Source organism: Oryx dammah, unplaced genomic scaffold, assembly GCF_014754425.2.
Source record: "Oryx dammah isolate SB20612 unplaced genomic scaffold, SCBI_Odam_1.1 HiC_scaffold_8, whole genome shotgun sequence".
In the NCBI taxonomy this organism is placed as follows: domain Eukaryota; kingdom Metazoa; phylum Chordata; class Mammalia; order Artiodactyla; family Bovidae; genus Oryx; species Oryx dammah.
This window is the reverse complement of record NW_024070192.1, coordinates 49,360,255-49,378,843: the sequence shown is the minus strand read 5'-3', so window position 1 is coordinate 49,378,843 and position 18,589 is coordinate 49,360,255. Positions and strand designations below refer to the sequence as shown.

The following is an 18,589-nucleotide window of genomic DNA, read 5'->3' as shown; positions in this document are numbered from 1 at the left end:
ATTGAGGAGAAAATGAGCCTTAAAAAGCATCCTTAGAACTTCCATGGTGGTCCAGTGGTTATTTGCCTGCCAGAAAAAAAGAATCTGCCTGCGAATGCAGGAGACACAGGTTCGATCCCTGGTCTGGGAAGGTTCCACATGCTGTGGAGCAGCTAAGCTGTGGGCCACTGCTGCTGTTTCTGCGTGCCACAGCTACGGAAGCCCACTCACCCTAGAGGCCATGCTCCACAGCAAGAAAAGGCTCCCCCACAGTGCGAAGCCCGGGCGCTGCAAGAGAGTAGCCCTCGCTCACCGCAGCTGGAAAAAGCCCGGGCAGCAACAGAGACCCGGCATGGCCAAAGATAAAAAGTAAATTCTCTTTTTAAAAGCATATTTAGTGCTAGTAGCATTAATGTTCTTCTTAGAGCTGTTGAAGTTGAAATGCTACCTTTATCCTTCATTTCCAGTATCCTTTGCATCTCCCCTTTACCTTTCTACCTAAGTGCCATAGTATGCTCTTCAGATTTCCGGAAAGAAGATAATATTCTCTGTGTGAGTTAATTAAGGTATATAGTATTAATGAAACATTCTAAAAAGTAGTTTTTTCCTTCCTTTCTTTCTCCTTTTCTTCTTTCTCTCTGTCTCTCTTTCCGCACCACCACCCCCGCCCACCCATCACAGAGATTTGAAAATTGCTTCCATTGAAATGATTTATTTCTTAAAAAAAAAAAAAAAATTAAAGTTCAGATTTGTTCAAGTGGATCATTTGGTAATTCATCAGCCAAAAGCTATTGCTAGTTTAGGTTCCCGTCTATAAGTGGATTTTATATAGAGAATGTGAAATATTCTATAGTCCAGTCATTGGCACCAATGAAGTTTAATTTACCATTTTATTTCTAGGTATGTCACATAGTTCTGGGGTTAAGACCAGCTACTCCAGAAGAGGAAGGACAAATTATTAGGTAAGTTTATAGATACAGTCTGTGTATATTTTCATTAAATAGTTACAATTTCTGCATCTGAACTATATTGTTACTGTGATGACTTGGTATATTGTATGTGTTCTGAAAGAATTCCCCCCTCCGAGTTAATTAAGGCACCCATCACCATCACATATCTTATAATGAAAATTTGTACCTTTTTACCAATCTGTCTCCCAGCTCCTGGCAGCCTCTTGTCTATTCTGTTTCTGAATTCAACTTTTTTTTGGATACCATGCAGTATTTGTCTTTCTTTGTCCAGCTTATTTCATTTAGAATAATACCCTCAAGCTTCATCTGTGTGTTTTTGTAAAGACATGATTTCCTGTTTTGAAAGGCTGAATAAAATTCCATTTTATATATTCATAAACAGCTCCTTTTCTTTATCGTTTCATCCGTTTCTGGACACTTGGATTGTTTCCATGCCTTGGCTATTGTGAGTAATGTTGCAGTGAATGTGAGAGTAGAGCTGTCTCTTCAGGCTGATGAAGCGATCCGTATCAAGACACATTACCATTAGGTTGTCAAAAGCCAGAGGCAGAGCTTTTAAAGCAGTAGCAGCATTAAGATACCTGTGTGTATCCTTCATAAAATTTAAAGCGCTGAAAGAAAAAGAACACTGTAGCCAAGAATTCTATATCCCAAAAAAATATTTCTTCAAGAGTGATTTGGATTTTGAAATGAGTTCTTATATATGACTCTTAGAACCGAAGCAGTAAAAGGAAAAATAGGTAAATTTGCCTTCATGTAAATTAAAAACTTGTTCTTCGAAGGGCATTGTCAAGAAACTGAAAAGAAAACCTACGGACTGAGACATAATATTTGTAAATCATAGATCTGACACGAGTCAGGTAACTAGAATATATAAAGAACTCCTACAACTCATCAACCAAAATATAGCTCAGTGTATAAAGAAGTCCTACAACTCATCAACCAAAATATAGCTCAATATATAAAGAAGTCCTACAACTCATCAACCAAAATATAACCCAATTTATAAAGAAGTCCTACAACTCATCAACCAAAATATAACCCAGTGTATAAAGAACTCCTACAACTCATCAACCAAAATATAACTCAGTTTATAAAGAACTCCTCAACTCATCAACCAAAATATAACTCAGTTTATAAAGAACTCCTACAACTCATCAACCAAATATAACTCAATTTATAAAGAACTCCTACAACTCATCAACCAAAATACAACTCAATTTAAAATGGGCAAGGGACTTCAATGCACATTTCTCCAGAGATATACACAAATGATATACACGTGGTTGTCTAGCAGTTGAAAAGATGCTCAAGATCGTTTGTCATTAAGGAAATGCAACTCAAAACCACATGAAATTCCACTTTGTACCTACTAGGATGTTTGTAATTTTGATGTAGAGAATTTGGGATTCTCATTGCATCACTGGTAGAGTTTGTAAAATGGTGTAACTGCTATAGAAAACAAGTTAGTATTTCCTCAAAATTGCAATTACCACATAACTCTGCAATTCCCTTCTAGATATTTATCTAAAAAATTGAAAATAGGCACTAAAATGCTTGTACCCAGATCTTTCTATTAGCACTGTTCACAATAGCCATAAGGTGGGAACAGCCCAAATACCAATCAGTAAGGTGAATGGATAAATAAAATGTATATATATGCCATGAAGTATCACTCAGCCATAAAAAGAAATGATGTACTGATACATGATATGATATGGATGAACCTCGCAAATTAAAGAAGCTAGACACAGAAGTGACATACTATACGGTTCCATGTATATGGAATATCCAAAATAGGTAAAACTAAACTATTAGGACAGAAAGCAGATTGGGGATTTTTAAGGGCCAGGGAAAAGGAGTAATGGAAAATAACTGCTTAGCTGTGGTGTATGAAATTGCTTTGGAGAAGTTTGCATAACATAAAATTAACCATTGTAAAGCATATGTAATATTCAGTGGCATTTAGTACAGTCAGAATGTGCAGAGACCACCTTATGTTATGTGAATTTCTTCTCAATAAGAATAGTGTTTTTAAAAATCACATTGTGACACCACTTCACACCCACTAGATAGATTTATGATAGAAAAGACAGACAATAACAAGTGTTAGTGAGAATGTGGAACAACTACAACCCTCATACAATAGCGATGGGGAAGTTAAATGGTGCAGCTGCTTTAGAAAACAATTTGCCGGTTGCAAATTATCAGGTATTAGATAGATAAGCAAAACTTACAGCAACACCCTGTGGAATATTACTCAGTAATAATAATTTTTTTAAAAAAGCACAAAATAATAGTATCTGCTCCAACATAGATCAACTTCAAAAACATTATGCTAAGTAAAAGAGGTCCGATGCAAGAGACCATGTGTTATAACATTACATTTATTTATTTAATTCCCTTGCCCATTTTAAAATTGTGAAATGTTCAGAAATGGCAACCCACTTCAGTATTCTCACCCAGGAAATCCCATGGACCGAGGAGCCTGACTGGTGCAGTCCATAGGGTCCCAAAAGAGTCGGACATGATTTAACAACTATACAACAATATATCTAATATAGAAAGAACTCTTAAAAATCAAAGTTAAAAAAATACCCCCAAAAATGTATAGAAAAAAGGACAAAAGACAGAATAAACAGTTCACAAAAAAGCTATATAATGGTCCATCGTCATATGAAAGGATCAAATTGACTTTATAATAAGAGAAGTACAAACCAAAGCTACCCTGAGACATCATTTGTCTCTTTTGCACATTGACAAAAAGTAATTTTGACAAACCACTCTAATGGCAGTACTGGGAGAACAGGCATTGTTAAACCCTGCTATCAGTAGTGTGTGACTCAGACAATAAAGAATTCACTTGCAATCCAGGAGATCTGAGTTAGATCCCTGGGAAGATCCCCTAGAGAAGGGAATGGCTATCCACTCCCAATATTTTTACCTGGAGAATTCCATGGATAGAGGAGCCTGGTGTGGGCCACAGTCCATGGGGTCGCAAAGAGTCATGCATAACTATGTGACTTTTTAAGAGATAGAAAATAAACTAGTGGTGTCATGAGGCTGAGGGCAGTAATTTGACTAAAAAAATGACTAAAAATAAAGCATAAGATGTCTTCTGGGGGTATCTGAAATAGTCTGAAATTGGATTGTGGTAATGGTTGCACATGTCTGTAAATTTACCAAAATCATTGAGTTCTACACTTAATTCAGATAACTTTTATGTTATTAAATTATTCCTTAGTGAAGCTGTTTTTGAAACATCAGTTGGAGGCTTAATAGTGGTATTATGACTCCTGAAATTGGCTTATCAGTGTTTCACTAATTTAATATGTGGCCATTTCCCAAGTATATCTGTTTCATGCTTTTCCTTTGAAAAGTTTCTAATGATAACTTGTGGGTGTATGGTCATCTGTTTTACACACCATTTGATGTACTGAATTTCTTTTGTATGTAGAGGATGGTTAGAACGAGAAAGCAGGTATGGTCTGCAACCAGGACACAATTGGTTTATCATCTCTATGCAGTGGTGGCAGCAGTGGAAAGAATATGTCAAATATGTAAGTAAGATTCCTATTTATCTACATTTAAAATAAGATTTTCAGCTCCATCAGACTTTATGTGACCACTGGACAGTAATAAAATGCTCCAACCTAGAAAAAGATTTGAAGGTGAAAGAAATGAATGCCTATATGATGCTTGCTAAGGACCAACCTGCTTTTCTAAAAAGCAAGTTCCAGAGCAAGTAATAGATTCACTAAGAAATCAAGTACTATCTACTTAGTATTTATAGCACATTATGAAAACAAAAGTATGAGACTGTAATTCTCACTTGGACAGTGGTTAGCAATTCTGATTGCATAACAGAATCACATAGAAAGCTTTAAAAAAAAATTCCTGAGCAAACAAATTTATAAAGCATAATTGGAGAAAGGGATTGAATTAATTTAAGTCATTTTTGTATACTGAAAATTTTTTTTTGAAATCTAATTTAAATGGAATGCATTTTGTCAGTATGTACGCTGTTAGAAAAGCTGTGAGAGGATCAGTATATCTTTAATGATTTGCCAAGTCTACAAACTGAAGTCTAAACGTATGATTAATAATTTAAATACTCAGGCCTAATTCACAGGCCATAGGTCAGTGTGATTCTATTGTTCTGTTGTCCATACAATTATGACTTATTTAGTTAATAGTTGAATTTAAAATACTGATGGCTCTAAATCTATACTTAATGTAGATTGCCAGTTTTTAATCATTTGTATACTGTGGTCACCATTTTTTTGCCATATAATTTCCATACTATTATTTTCTTAGTTACATTTATATAAATAACTTTGTCATTTTTATGTAAATAAATATATCTTATTTTAAATCTTATTTATGTCACTATCTTAAATAGAAAATCAGTGTCACATTTCAGAAATAGAAGATCAAAATAAAAATAAATTTAATGGAAATAAAATATATTAAATTCCAAGTAGTGTTTCTTTTTGAAGACTGATACTGAGGACTGTTCTCTGTTAAAAGGAGAAATTATCAAGTATTCAGTTAGCACATTAACACCAAACTGAGACCCTTTCCTCAAAATAATCAAAGGACTGGAAGAGAATTGAATAGGGAATAATTTTTTCACTGTGAAGTAGAGTTATTTAAAACCCAACATAATCTGCTACCTTTCATATATTTTAAGAAAGTTAATAATTAATAGAAGATACTAACATTTGGATCAGTAATAAAGACTATGAATCTGTGTGCTTCTGAATTATTTGAAGTTCTAACAATAAAGCTATTTAACTTTTCTTAGTTCAGTAGAGTTAATTGGTATGTAGAAAGAAATCTAGGTTTTATTCTCATTCTTCTTGCCACTCTTGATTAAATCACTGTAATTTCTTCAGAACTGGCTTTTGAAGAATCTACATATTGATAGTGTTCACCTGGTTTACAGATCAAAGAGGCAAAAAACATCTAATAAAATATTGATAAAATGTCTCCTTGTTTTGGCTAAAATTAGGGCTTCCCTTGTGGCTCAGATGATAAAGCATTTTCCTGCAATGTGGGAGACCTGGGTTCAGTCCCTGGGTCGGGAAGATCCTCTGGAGAAGGAAATGGCAACCCACTCCAGTACTCTTGCCTGGAAAATTCCACACACAGAGGAGCCTGGTAGGCTGCAGTCCATGGAATTGCAAAGAAACACAACAGGGCAACTTCACAGGGATGCTCTAATTGTATTAAAAGAATCTAAAGCTTCCACTGTGCTGTTGCTATGCTGTGACTTGGAGTTTATGTTTTAAATTTGATGTTTCTCTTAAGTTTCAGTTAGTTACTTTCTGAGTGGTGCCTTCAAGCCCCCCATCCATTCATCAGTTTCATCTACTAAAATTTATGTCGCTGTTTACTGAATACCACTTTAGTTCCTCTAGCCATGCTGTCTGTCTCCTCAGATGCCTCTGGGACCTTGTTCTACTGGTTAGCACCTTTAGTCTTTCTCTTTACCTTCACTTAAAAATATCCTGATCTTTTAAAAGCACTCACAGATACATATTCTCAGAGCACCTTCACTTCTGCTTCTCCTCAGTCTTAGTTATCTGTTTTCTGTGTGTTGTTTGCTGATTGTTTTTCCCTCACAAATAAGCTTAGTAGAAAATAGTTCTATGCTAGCTGCCTCTGCTTCTAGGGCTCTGTGTGTGTGTTTAGTCACTCATATGTGCCTGACTCTTTTTGACCCCATGTACTGCGTGTTGTCAGCGAGGCGTGTCCTCTTCCGTGGAATTTTTCAGGCAAGGATACTGGAATGGGTTGCCGTTTTCCTCCTCCAGGGCATCTACCCAACCGACAGAGGGATTGAATCTGCGTCTCCTGCGTTGGCAGGCAGACTCTTTACCACTAATGCCACCTGGGAAGCTGCCTCTCCTGATTCTTCTCTGGTTATTCAGACTCAGTATCCTTCCTAGATTCTTCTGCCACCAATCCTATAGATACTGTTCTCTCCTTATTCTACATATGCCATATTCTTGTGTTTCCAGAAATCTATATAGTCCCCAATCTATATCTCATCTCATTCTCTGTCCTGAGCACTAGACTCAAATGTCCACAGAATCTCAAACCAAAATAAGCTCATTCCCAAAACAATCCCATTCACTTATACACCTTATCTTATGAAGATGTCAACTCCCATCTAGTCATCTAAGTCAGCATCTCATGTTCTACTTTGGAATTATCTGTGCCCTCCTTTCATACACAATTAATTGCCACTTTTTTTTTTGTCTCCTAAATCCATGCTCTCTCTCCATCTCCTTATTTCTGGTTCTAGCTTTATGGTTGAGTATTTCAGCATCTCTTGCCTAAATTATTATGGAAGTCTTCTAACTTGTGTCTCAATTTTCACTTTCTGCCTGCTTTTTGCACACTATAGAGTTATTTTTAAAACAAAAACTGGATTATGCTATCCCCTATTTAGAAGCCTCTCACAGAAAAATCCTGTCAATATAATGTTAGGTGAAAGAAAAAGAAGCAATATGCTGTATTTAAATTGTATTTTCTGACAACAACAAGAAGGATAGTTTATATTTACTAAATGCCAGACAATTTACGTGTGTCACTCATGTAATCATCATATAACTCTGGGATTCTAATATCCTAGTTTTACTTCTAAAGAAACTGAGGCTTCTAAGTTTATTTTATGAAAGGCTGCATAGCTGGTAATTCAATACCCTGCCCTTAATTCTAACCCTATCCCCCACACTTATTTTTTATAGATGTGTATATGTTCAGTCACAAAAAATAAAGGGAACACATCAAAATGTCAACTATAGTTAATGCTAAATGATGGAATCTGAGTACTTGTGATGTTTAGTTTCTTCATGTTTTTCTATAATAACAATGTAATCTTTAATAATAAAAGAATAAATACTATTGAGCTTTTTAATATTGATTAAAAACCTTCCATGATTTTCAACTTTCAACAGAATAAAGTCTAAATTACTTTATGTGGCACAGGGTCGCTTGCAGTCTGTTCCCATTCTACCTTACCAGTTTTACTTATATACACTATTCTTCTTTGAAGAAATTAAAACTCAGTTATACATCCAAATGTTGTAAATGCCATAGCCAGCCCCAGGAGAATTAGAAACAGGCAGTTGGGGGATTCATTTCTGAAGGCTGCATAATTGTCAGATTGTTGAATTTTACCTTTTAATTTCTGACTTGCTGATTTTTAGGATGCCAGCCCTGTTGTGATTGAGCCATCATCTGTGCTGAATGGAGGAAAATATTCATTTGGAACAACAGTACATCCTGTAGAGCAGAGTGAAGACAGAATTGGAGGAGGCAGCCCAAGTTATGTGAGCACCACTGAAGAAAAATTTTCAGACAACGTTTCTAGTGCATCTGAAGCCTCAGAAACTGCTGGCAGTGGTCAGTACGACTTATTTTCCTTGAGGTTTAGGCAGGGTCATTTCTTAAAGTGGTACAGTTTGTCAGAGAGTATGCTTGGTGGGATATGGGCATCAGGCTTCCATTCACAGAAACAGGTTTTGAATGAAATAGTCAATTAACAGATTCTTGATACTAATACTAATACATTAGTAGCTTTATAAAGAAGAACTCTTCTATGTCATTAATCTCTCAATTTGAAAATATTTTCACAGTTTTCATTGATTAGGTCAGTCTTTCCATATTGTTATTAAATCATTTTGTCAATAAATTTAGATTAGAGAAGCCATTTTTGAAGAAAATCTAAATTTTTATCTCCAGAACTCTAACCATAGCACACCTTCATTGGATCAAATGCATCCTCATATTAGATTCAGACATTCCAGGCTGGAATTTGGGAGTTATTTTGTCAACATATTTAGAAAGAATTGATAGTTCAGTTCAGTTCAGTCACTCGGTTGTGTCCGACTCTCTGCCACCCTATGAATCTCAGCATGCAAGGCCTCCCTGTCCATCACAAACTCCCAGAGTTCACTCAAACTCACGTCCATCAAGTCAGTGAGTGATGCCATCCAGCCATCTCATCCTCTGTCGTCCCTTTCTCCTCCTGCCCCCAATCCCTCCCAGCATCAAAGTCTTTTCCAATGAGTCAACTCTTCGTAATGTTGCCCATAATTCCCTTTGGTTGTTGATACCTACCTAAAACTTAGTAGTTTTACCCTTATGTGAAAGGCACTTTGCTATATTTTCGCCCAAATGAATTTAGTTGATTCCTGTTATTCTCCAGGACTCTCAGTCTTATTCAGTTGTTTCATCTTTGAGATTTTTCTTCTCCTTTTCTGTGGAGCAAGAAGGCAAATTGAACAGAGCTAGCATTTTCTCTACAGAACTCCTTGTAGAACCTCAGTTCGGTTTAGTTGCTCAGTCGTGTCTGACTCTTTGCTACCCCAGGGACTGTAGCACGCCAGGCTTCCCTGTCCATCACCAACCCCCAGAGCTTGCTCAAGCTCATGTCCATGAAGTCGGTGATGCCATCCAATCATCCCATCCCCTGTTGTCCCCCTCTCCTCCTGCCTTCAGTCTTTCCCAGCATCAGGGTCATTTCCAGTGAGACAGTTCTTTGCATCAGATGGCCAAAGTATTGAGCTTCAGCTTCAGCGTGAGTCCTTCTAATGAGTATTCAGGACTGATTTCCTTTAGGATTGACTGGTTTGATCTCCTTGCCATCCAAGGGACTCTCAAGAGCTTTCTCCACACCACAGTTCAAAAGCATCAGTTCTTCGGAGCTCTCTTTCCCCATCTGATGTTATTACAGAGATCACTCAGCAGCCCTAAAAGTGCTGTCTTTGCTCAGCTTTTCACTGTTTCTTGACCCTCCCTCAGGTCCTTTTTGATATATACTCATTTTGCACACAGCTCAGCTCTGTGCTATCCACGTGCAAAGCAGCACCACAAGTAGAAGGTTAAAAGTGGTTGATGACTAGAATGTTTATCAGAGATTAACATGTGGTTGAGAGTTGAAATACCTTAAGATACCAGTCAGGTTCACAACTCTTTTAAGTCAGACTTATCTATCATTTTCCTGTATGTATTTTTCTGTTGTAACATCCATGCCTTCCTTTCAAATAGATTTATTAGAGAACAGTTTCTTCTGTCCTAGCATTCTCCATTCTCCTGTTGGCATTCTTGTTTTAGCTCCTGCTCTTTGGTTTAGAGACTTGTTATCACCCTTATCTACTAAGAACCTTTGTGGGCGGGCAGAAGAGAATTAAGGAAAGATATGGGAGAGTCCCGCTACTTGGCTATATTTATTCCTTTCTTATCAGAGGACAGAATTCTTGTGAATTATTAGATATTCTAGGAGTCTGGCCAAATGTTCATTTGATAATAGCTTTTAAAACTTTTATTCTACCTAGAGTTATTCTAGATATTTTCCAGAAAGGAATACCTCTGTGTCTTCTACACAATTACAGAATCTAACACTGTACTGACATGTCCACAGAATAATAGCATTAACCTAATACATGGACATTGAGTCCATATCTTCAAGCCTATTTTGTGTATAATAAAACAGAGATTCCATCTTCTTTGTCCTTACAGGCTTTCTGTATTCTGCCACACCAGGAACAGACATGTGCTTTGCTCGACAACATAACACTTCTGACAATAACAACCAGTGTTTACTGGGAGCCAATGGGAATATTTTATTGCACCTCAATCCTCAGAAGCCAGGGGCTATTGATAACCAGCCACTAGTAACTCAAGAACCAGTAAAGGTAAGTAGTTTGACATCTCTTTCAAGTTGCTAATAAATTTCATTCTAAAGAGTTCAGCACATAGAACATGTTTGTGATTCATTTTATTAACCTGTTGTAGATAGAAATGTTTCTGTGAGAGTATTTTATGACTCACTACTTGGATAGACTCGGTCTAGTGATCCTTGGAAATGTTATTTTTCTTACTTAGAACAGCTGCTATGAAAATGTAGTTTCACGTGTATATGAGAAAAGCTTTTTAAAAAATAATACTTTTGACTGTTGGAAAGAAGTCTATGAAAGCCATCCTTAATATTTTCAAATATTCCAGTGATTTTCTTTCAAGTGATTTACCTTGAGTTTCCTTTCTTAAATAGTTTATTTTGAAAGTTCAAAATAAAAACCTTTTAGAAAATTATTTTTTTTTCTAGTAATGTGAGACTGAGTAGTAACATGTGTTTATTTTCCTGTGTCTAGGTTTTGTTAAAACACGAGACTAATTTTTAAAATCCAACATTTGGGGGAATTCCCTGATAGTCCAGTGGTTAGGACTCCGAGCTTTCACTGCTGTGGGCCTGGGCTCCATCCCTGGTCGGGAAACTTAAGGTCCCACAAGCCAAGAGGTGGGGCCAAAAAAAAAAGTCAACATTTACATTCCATTCTTTCTAAGGCTACATCATTAACATTAGAAGGAGGACGATTAAAACGAACCCCACAGCTGGTCCATGGAAGAGATTATGAGATGGTCCCAGAACCTGTATGGAGAGCACTTTATCATTGGTATGGAGCAAACCTGGCCCTACCTAGACCTGTAAGTACAGCCAGTATTTTCTTATATAAGCAGCATTTATAATAGGTCCTTCTATTAATTCACTATATGAACCTCACTACCCACAAATTAGTTCTTAACCATGATAGAGCTTTCAATACCTGTTCAAATTAGTTGAATAAATTTTAGATTCTTTTATGTTCATTCATTCATTTACTCATACATTTATTGAGCACTGCATTAGGTACTAACCACAAAATGATATTCCTTTGGGAATGGGCAGCTTATATAAAGCAGAGGAAATAATCACTGGACTAAATAGAGTCAAGGAATTATGAGGCTAGACAATTGCATAAGTCATCCACACAAACACAGACATTAAGATAATGCAGAACTTAGACTGGAGCAGAAGTCTGAGAGCCAGTGCCAAGACGTTCAGAGTGGTGCAGATGTTATTTCTAAAACTGTTATTCCCATTAGCCACACAGACATCCACTTAGCTGTTCTGGATTTTGTGGTTTGTCTTTTTGAAGGAGGAACATAAAAAGATCACAATAGATGATAATAAGAATTCAAAGCCAGTGAATTCTGATTGTGACCATTAATAGAATGAGTCATTTAGAGCATAAGTAAAATGCTCTGAAGTAACTTAAAGGGCTTGGAGGGTGTAATATCAAAATATTAGTTAACTCTACAGCATCATTTTGCTTATACAGTAAACAGCAGTATTCATTGCCTTGAATACTCTTTTCATTATTGATGCAGTAAAATACTTTATAAGCAGATTCTTTTGCTATATCAGAAAACATTCTCCCTTATATAATGTCCAAACTAGAACTTTTTTATACCAGGAAGGTTTTACATAGATAAGCTATAGTAAGTTAGATCACTTCCAAAAAGAGTAAAACTCTGCTGTATATCCATAGTCTATAATTTTAATAATGATTTTGTTATTAATACTTATGTTTACAAAAATTATGTTTTAATCTTAATCAGGAATTTAGGGTTTGTATTTGTTGCCTCCAAAAGGTTTTTACTATATTTATCCACAGAACTCCTAGGTAGTTACATGTAAATATGAATATACATAGATGTATATTATACATATTCTTTATTTATTGGGGTTTGGGGTAGTCCTTGAATTAATCACTTAATTTCTGGGACTTTCCTGCTCTAATATTCTGTACCTGTAAGGGAATCATTATGATAATTGGATAGATGTTTGATGGATAGATGGATAGATAGATGCAGTTTGATATTTTAGAGTCTGCCTGGCTTCACATTGAGTTCAGTTCAGTTCAGTTGCCCAGTCGTGTCCAACTCTTTGCTACCCCATGGACTGCAGTACACCAGGCTTCCCTGTCCTTCACCAACTTCCAGAGCTTACTCAAACTCATGTCCATCAAGCCGGTGATGCCATCCAACCATCTCATCCTCTGTCGTCCCTTCTCCTCCTGCCTTCCAATCTTTCCCAGCATGAGGGTCTTTTCCAATAAGTTGTTCGCATTGGGTAGTTTCAGGACTGATTTCCTTTAGGATTTATTGGCTTGATATCCTTGCAGTCCAAGGGACTCTCAAGAGTCTTCTCCAGCACCACAGTTCAAAAGCATCAGTATTTTAATCTCTAAATCTTAGTTTCCTCTTCTGTAAAATGGAGTTAACAATAGTATCTACCTCATTAGACTTGTTTTGATAAGTAAATAATCCATATGAGTAGCACAGCATCTGAGTTATAGTAATGGTCAGTAGCAAATTTTGCCTGTTGCTGCTGTCATCATCATTATAATTATTAAATGAGTTTTTTCAAAGTCTCGCAAAAGGTCATGCTTTTTAACATTGATATCAGATAAATATTAGTTAAGCTACCATTTTACTACATTAAAGCTTCATTTGCTGGTTTGACAATATTTTTCACCTCTAAATGGATAATTTGCCTGATTTCAGGAAAAATTGCTGTAAAAACACTTAAAGTATGGGGTTCCATGTTAAAGAATACTAAATTTGTCACAGCAAGGTTAAAAATCAGTACTTTCATTGCCATGTTTACATAAATCACACCATTAAAAAAATAATAATTCTTGTGAACAAGCTCAGTAACAAATTGAGCAATGTAAAGAAGAACAAAGAAAATAAAAACCATATCCTACTCCTTAAGAAGTGATTACTGTTAACATTTCAGTGTACGTTTTCTCAAACATTCCTCTGTGCCTATTCATATTCATATACAAATTCATATACAAATTAGTATAAGTAATTTTATAAAATTGAATCATATTATGCTTGCTGTCTTAAATCTTTTCAATCTAAGATAGATGTTATTGGTATCTTTCTAGGTTAATAACTCATAATTTATTAACCAATCACCATGGATGGGCAATTAGTTTGCATCTAGATTTTCATTGTTTAAAACGATCTTCTGGTCAATATTCTTTTCTCCAACATGTGATGATCTCTTTCAGATAAATTCCTGTAAATGGAATTGCATTTATTGTTATCAAGTTGTAGTTCAATTAGTTCATAGACAAGAATAATTAAAATGTAAATAAATATGTATATATGTTTGATTATGCATGAATGTATAAGAATTTGTTGATCTGTAATTTGCTCATAAAATCACTTTTCTTGAAAAGTAAGCTACACATTATAAAAGTTACTTCATTATCAGTTCAGATTCTGCCAAAAGTATGTTTTCTGTGTAGCCTGATAACTACAGGTACAGAATTATTGATCTTTCCCCAAATCACAGTTAAACTGAAGTCCTAAGAAAATTTGACTGTTGGCTTTGTAGCTCTCAGTGACTCTCTAGAAGAAATGGAGAGATTTTTGGTTTTCTCCATTGGTCTTACTGTTGGGGAGAGCTCCTTTTACTGTTTATTATTTAAATAGTAGTTGATAAAGCTTACAAGTGGAGCTTTTGTAGTATACGATAGCATAGCATATCAGAACATGCAGAATACTTTAAAGAAATCGTCCTAAAGGTTGGGTTTGTATCATTGTTTTTATCTGGCTCTTTACCGCCCTCTCTTGATATTAAAAAATGCTCTGTTGCAGAATACATTGATTTCTAAAGCAAAAGAAAATGAAAGCCCAATTACTTGAGGTTGTTAAAGATTCTGTAAGATTTTATGTTTTAGAGAGTTTGAGGACTTCCCTGGTGGCCCAGTGGTGGAGAATCCACCTGCCAATGCAGAGGACATGGGCTCATTCCCTGTTCTGATGAATATACCCCACATGCCACTGATGAACTATAATCCATGTGCCACACTACTGAGCCTGTGTTGTGGAGCCCGTGAGGGCTGTTTCAACCATGTGACTTTCAGTTTGGTACATCCAATTTAGTTGTTTTAATCATAGACAAATATATGAACAGTCCAGTTAAAGAAAACATAGATAGTAAATTTTAACATGGAAACATTTTTGTTCTCACTACTAATACAAGAAATAAAATTTAAAGTACATTTAAAATATTCTTTATATGTATTAAAAAAATTAAAGTCATGTCCAGTGATAAGGTTTTGTGAAAGTAATACATTCATATATTTCTGGGAATACTGTAAATTGCTGCATTTTGGGTGGACATATAACTTATGGAGTTAATAACATGAATGCATATGTGCTCAGTGATTTTAATCTTGTCCAACTTTTGTGACCCTATGGACTATCCCTCCAGGCTTCTCTGTCCTTGGGACTCCCCAGGCAAGACTGATGAATAATCCTGTACTTTTTTACTTGTGACTCCATTCCTAAGAATTTGTCCTCTAAAAGAACATCGTTTTTCTATATGAGATATATAAAAGTGAAAAGAGTTATTGTGTCAGAGTACTAGAATTGTGGATAATATTTAAGATTTTCCCCTTAATATTGGTATTACTTGCTTTTAAATGAAGGGGGAGAAAATACCTACCAGGAATCCTAATCCTGGAAAATGGACTTAGATGCAGGAGCCTGAGGGCCTGTAAACCCATGTCATATAAACTGGCAACTTTCTGACCTATAGGCAGTGAACCTTTTGAACATTTTATTTTGGAAGTAAATATCAGAAATTAGGTTTAAAATGGCAGGTTTTTTCTTTTATAGTGATCACTTCATATATTTTAAAACAACAGGTGATCAAAAATAGCAAGACAGAAATCCCAGAACTGGAATTGTTTCCTCGCTATCTTCTCTTCCTGAGACAGCAGCCTGCCACTCGGACACAGCAGTCTAACATCTGGGTGAATATGGGTATGATGAGCCTGAGAGTGTTTCCTCAGCATTTACCAAGAGGTAACTTAAGAATGCAGCAAGAATACTGTGCATTTCCTTGAAAAAAATTAAAATGAAAACCAATTTGCTCCAAGTCTGGTGCCACTATACTAATACACATTTTCATCTGTTTTCATACAGAATCAGAAAATCTCTTATGGGCCTTAGATCTACGGTCATGCGCAAGACTAGCTGGGGTAGAGGCAAAGTCCCAGCAGCAAACTGAAAAGGGTTGTTTCCTTTTCTGGCTTGCAAACATACAAAGATAATAAGCAGAAATGAATTTTACATACTTGGTTTCTTTGAGAACAAGCCGTTGTAAATTATGTGCTTGACCTCAGTTAGAGTCTGCCAGCCAGTGACTGTTCTTTTCAACTCGACTCAGATTTCTAAGGAGTAATTTCTTAGGCAATATCCTCTTCTTGTGTGTGTGTTTTGAGTTTTTTGTTTTGGGGGGGGTTTGTAACAAAACATGATATATTTCTCATGCTAGGCCCAAGGAGCCTTTATAACAGATAATACAAAGGAAAAGATCTGTTTTTGAAAATGGAAGTGACACATTTTCTTCAAAAACATCAAGCCTATCAAAATGATATGTAAATAAGTTTTCATTTTAATGTAATAGATGCAAAAAGTTCCCTTTTGATTTCTCTCTGAGGTTAAATTTTACCGATGGGCCAGGCTTGCTCTGTGCTTTTGAGTTACAAATATTTGAAATAGTTCTTCAGCAAAAATAATGAGTTCATCCATTTACACAAAATCTTGGACTGTGTTAACAATGCCATAATGTTATTATAATCACTGTAACTTATTATGCAAAAACCACCTATGAACCCAAACCAACCCTGTAAATATCATTCCTCCTTTGAAATTTAGTAGGATTAGTTTTATTTCATCATTAAAGATTATATTCAGATAATATATGGAAATTCTTACATGTACCGTTTGGATCACTCTAGTGGTGATCCAAAGCGTCTGTCTACAATGCAGAAGACCCAGGTTCGATCCCTGGGTTGAGAAGATCCCCTGGAGAAGGAAATGGCAGCCCACTCCACTATTCTTGCCTGGAAAATCCCATGGATCTCGGAGCCTGGTAGGCTACCGACCATGGGGTCGCAAAGAGTCGGACATGACTGAGCGACTTCACTTTCACTATACCAAAGCAGTGCCCTCAAACTTTGTCTTTAGGTAACACATTATAATCAAAAAACAATGAAATAAGAATCTCTCTGAAACACTCTTGATTTAATTTTCCATTGAATAATATCAATAGTATTTGCCTTTCTTTCATGGCACCCATAGTACATATATTTTTCAATTCTCTTTGAAAGATAACATGAGAGGCAAGATGTGTTGTTGCGCTTTTAGTAAGTATTCTTTATAACTCTTGTGCTGATCCTAGATTTTTGCTGCTTCTGTAAATTCCACTAGATTTGTTGGTGCTATTCAAAAGTATGAAATTATGTATAATAAGTGGCTGCCTGCTTAATGAGCTATGCTACAAAAACTGTCTAGAATTCAAATAAATTTCTTATATGGCTTAGGACAATAGAAATTGACTTGGACACTAGCAAATGCTTCTGAATCCTACAACTGTATAGTCATTATGCTCCAAATTTGTTCTTAATTTGAAATTTTATTTCTTACTAATTAGTTACAAAATCAATCATTAATCATTTTGAAGTTTATAAAAATATGCTTTCTTGCTGTAATCTTATAACTAATCCTCTGATGTGTATTTAGAGAAATTTGCCCTTTTGTTTTCTTCTAGGATTATCCTTTGCTTTCTGATAGTAAATGATTTGCTTTGCTAGAGTTTAAAAGTTAATCATAGTTGGGTTTTGTTCTCCATACGTAATTTTCATCTTTCTTTCTAATTTATCACAGCCATTTACTGGGCTCTTTTATTCCTTTTCGGCTTCCCTAGTTGCTCAGACAGTAAAGAATCCACCTGAAATGCAGGAAACCTGGGCTCAGTCCCTGAGTTGAGATCCCCTGGAGGACAGCATGGCAGCCCACTCCAGTATTCTTGTCTGGAGAATTCCCATGGACAAAGGAGCCTGGCAGGGCTATAGTCCACGGGGTCACAGAGTCGGACACGACTGAGTGATTAAGCACACAATTTATTCCTTTCAAAGTGACAGGTTTCCAAACCTTACTACAGTTATCAATGACTTAATGGTAGCCTTTTTAACAGACAAAGCTACAGAAGTCATTGTTAAATGATTTTTCAGCCTATTTTAGGTGAGTTAATTTTTGGAAGCTCTGAAAAAGTAGATGATGCCAGTGCTTTTCTCCTCTGTTTAGTAAGTAAAGACCCAAAACACATTTAATGGGAGGAAAAAAAGCTTAAGTCACCATTGAATGGGTGGAAAATTACCTGGAGTGTATAATTGTACCCTTAATAAATTATATTGATACATTGAGTGTATTTTTGTTTTGGGTTGCTCAGTGAACTAAATATAACCTCTTATAGGCAGAGATGACCATTTTAAGCTACAGCTTTTGTCTAGATTTTTGGCTGAATAGTTATCCAGGGTTTAGCAGATAGTTTTCGCAACCTGTTTTTGATTCCCATAATCTCTTGTCATTTTATCCCCCTTTTCTTTTGAAATATATGGTTAGACTTAATACATTCTTCCTTTAGTCTTTACTCTTTCCCTTTATTGCCTGTTCTTGTTTGCACTTTGAGCCCTTTAGGAATTCAAGGTCATGTCTACTGTCCTCTTATTGAATAGACAGGCCTTATGGTTCTCCCTAGTACCTTTCAATAGGGCAGTTTCTTTTTTGTCATGGGATGTTTCTTGGCTTACTTTAAAACTCTGTTTGCCATGTAATATCTGTGCCTACTTAGAATTCTAAGTAAAAGTTTCTTGAGTAATTGTGCCACAGTGGACCAGGTAATTGGGCCACTTAATGAGAGTGAGGGATTAGCA

At 35.9% G+C, this 18,589-nt stretch overlaps 1 protein-coding gene across 2 annotated transcripts in view; it reads left to right on the top strand.

Annotated features, from left to right (window-relative positions):
- The window catches only part of USP32 (ubiquitin specific peptidase 32), a 199,205-nt gene that overhangs the window by 148,917 nt on the left and 31,699 nt on the right, over window positions 1–18,589 (top strand). Inside the window, exons 11-16 of one of the 2 annotated variants that reach the window (XM_040244123.1) lie at window positions 880–941; window positions 4,408–4,510; window positions 8,171–8,366; window positions 10,485–10,660; window positions 11,310–11,450; window positions 15,515–15,674. In XM_040244123.1, the coding sequence (XP_040100057.1) occupies window positions 880–941; window positions 4,408–4,510; window positions 8,171–8,366; window positions 10,485–10,660; window positions 11,310–11,450; window positions 15,515–15,674 (838 nt within the window). The remainder of the gene's footprint in view (window positions 1–879; window positions 942–4,407; window positions 4,511–8,170; window positions 8,367–10,484; window positions 10,661–11,309; window positions 11,451–15,514; window positions 15,675–18,589) is intronic. The other variant, XM_040244124.1, reaches the window with a different exon arrangement.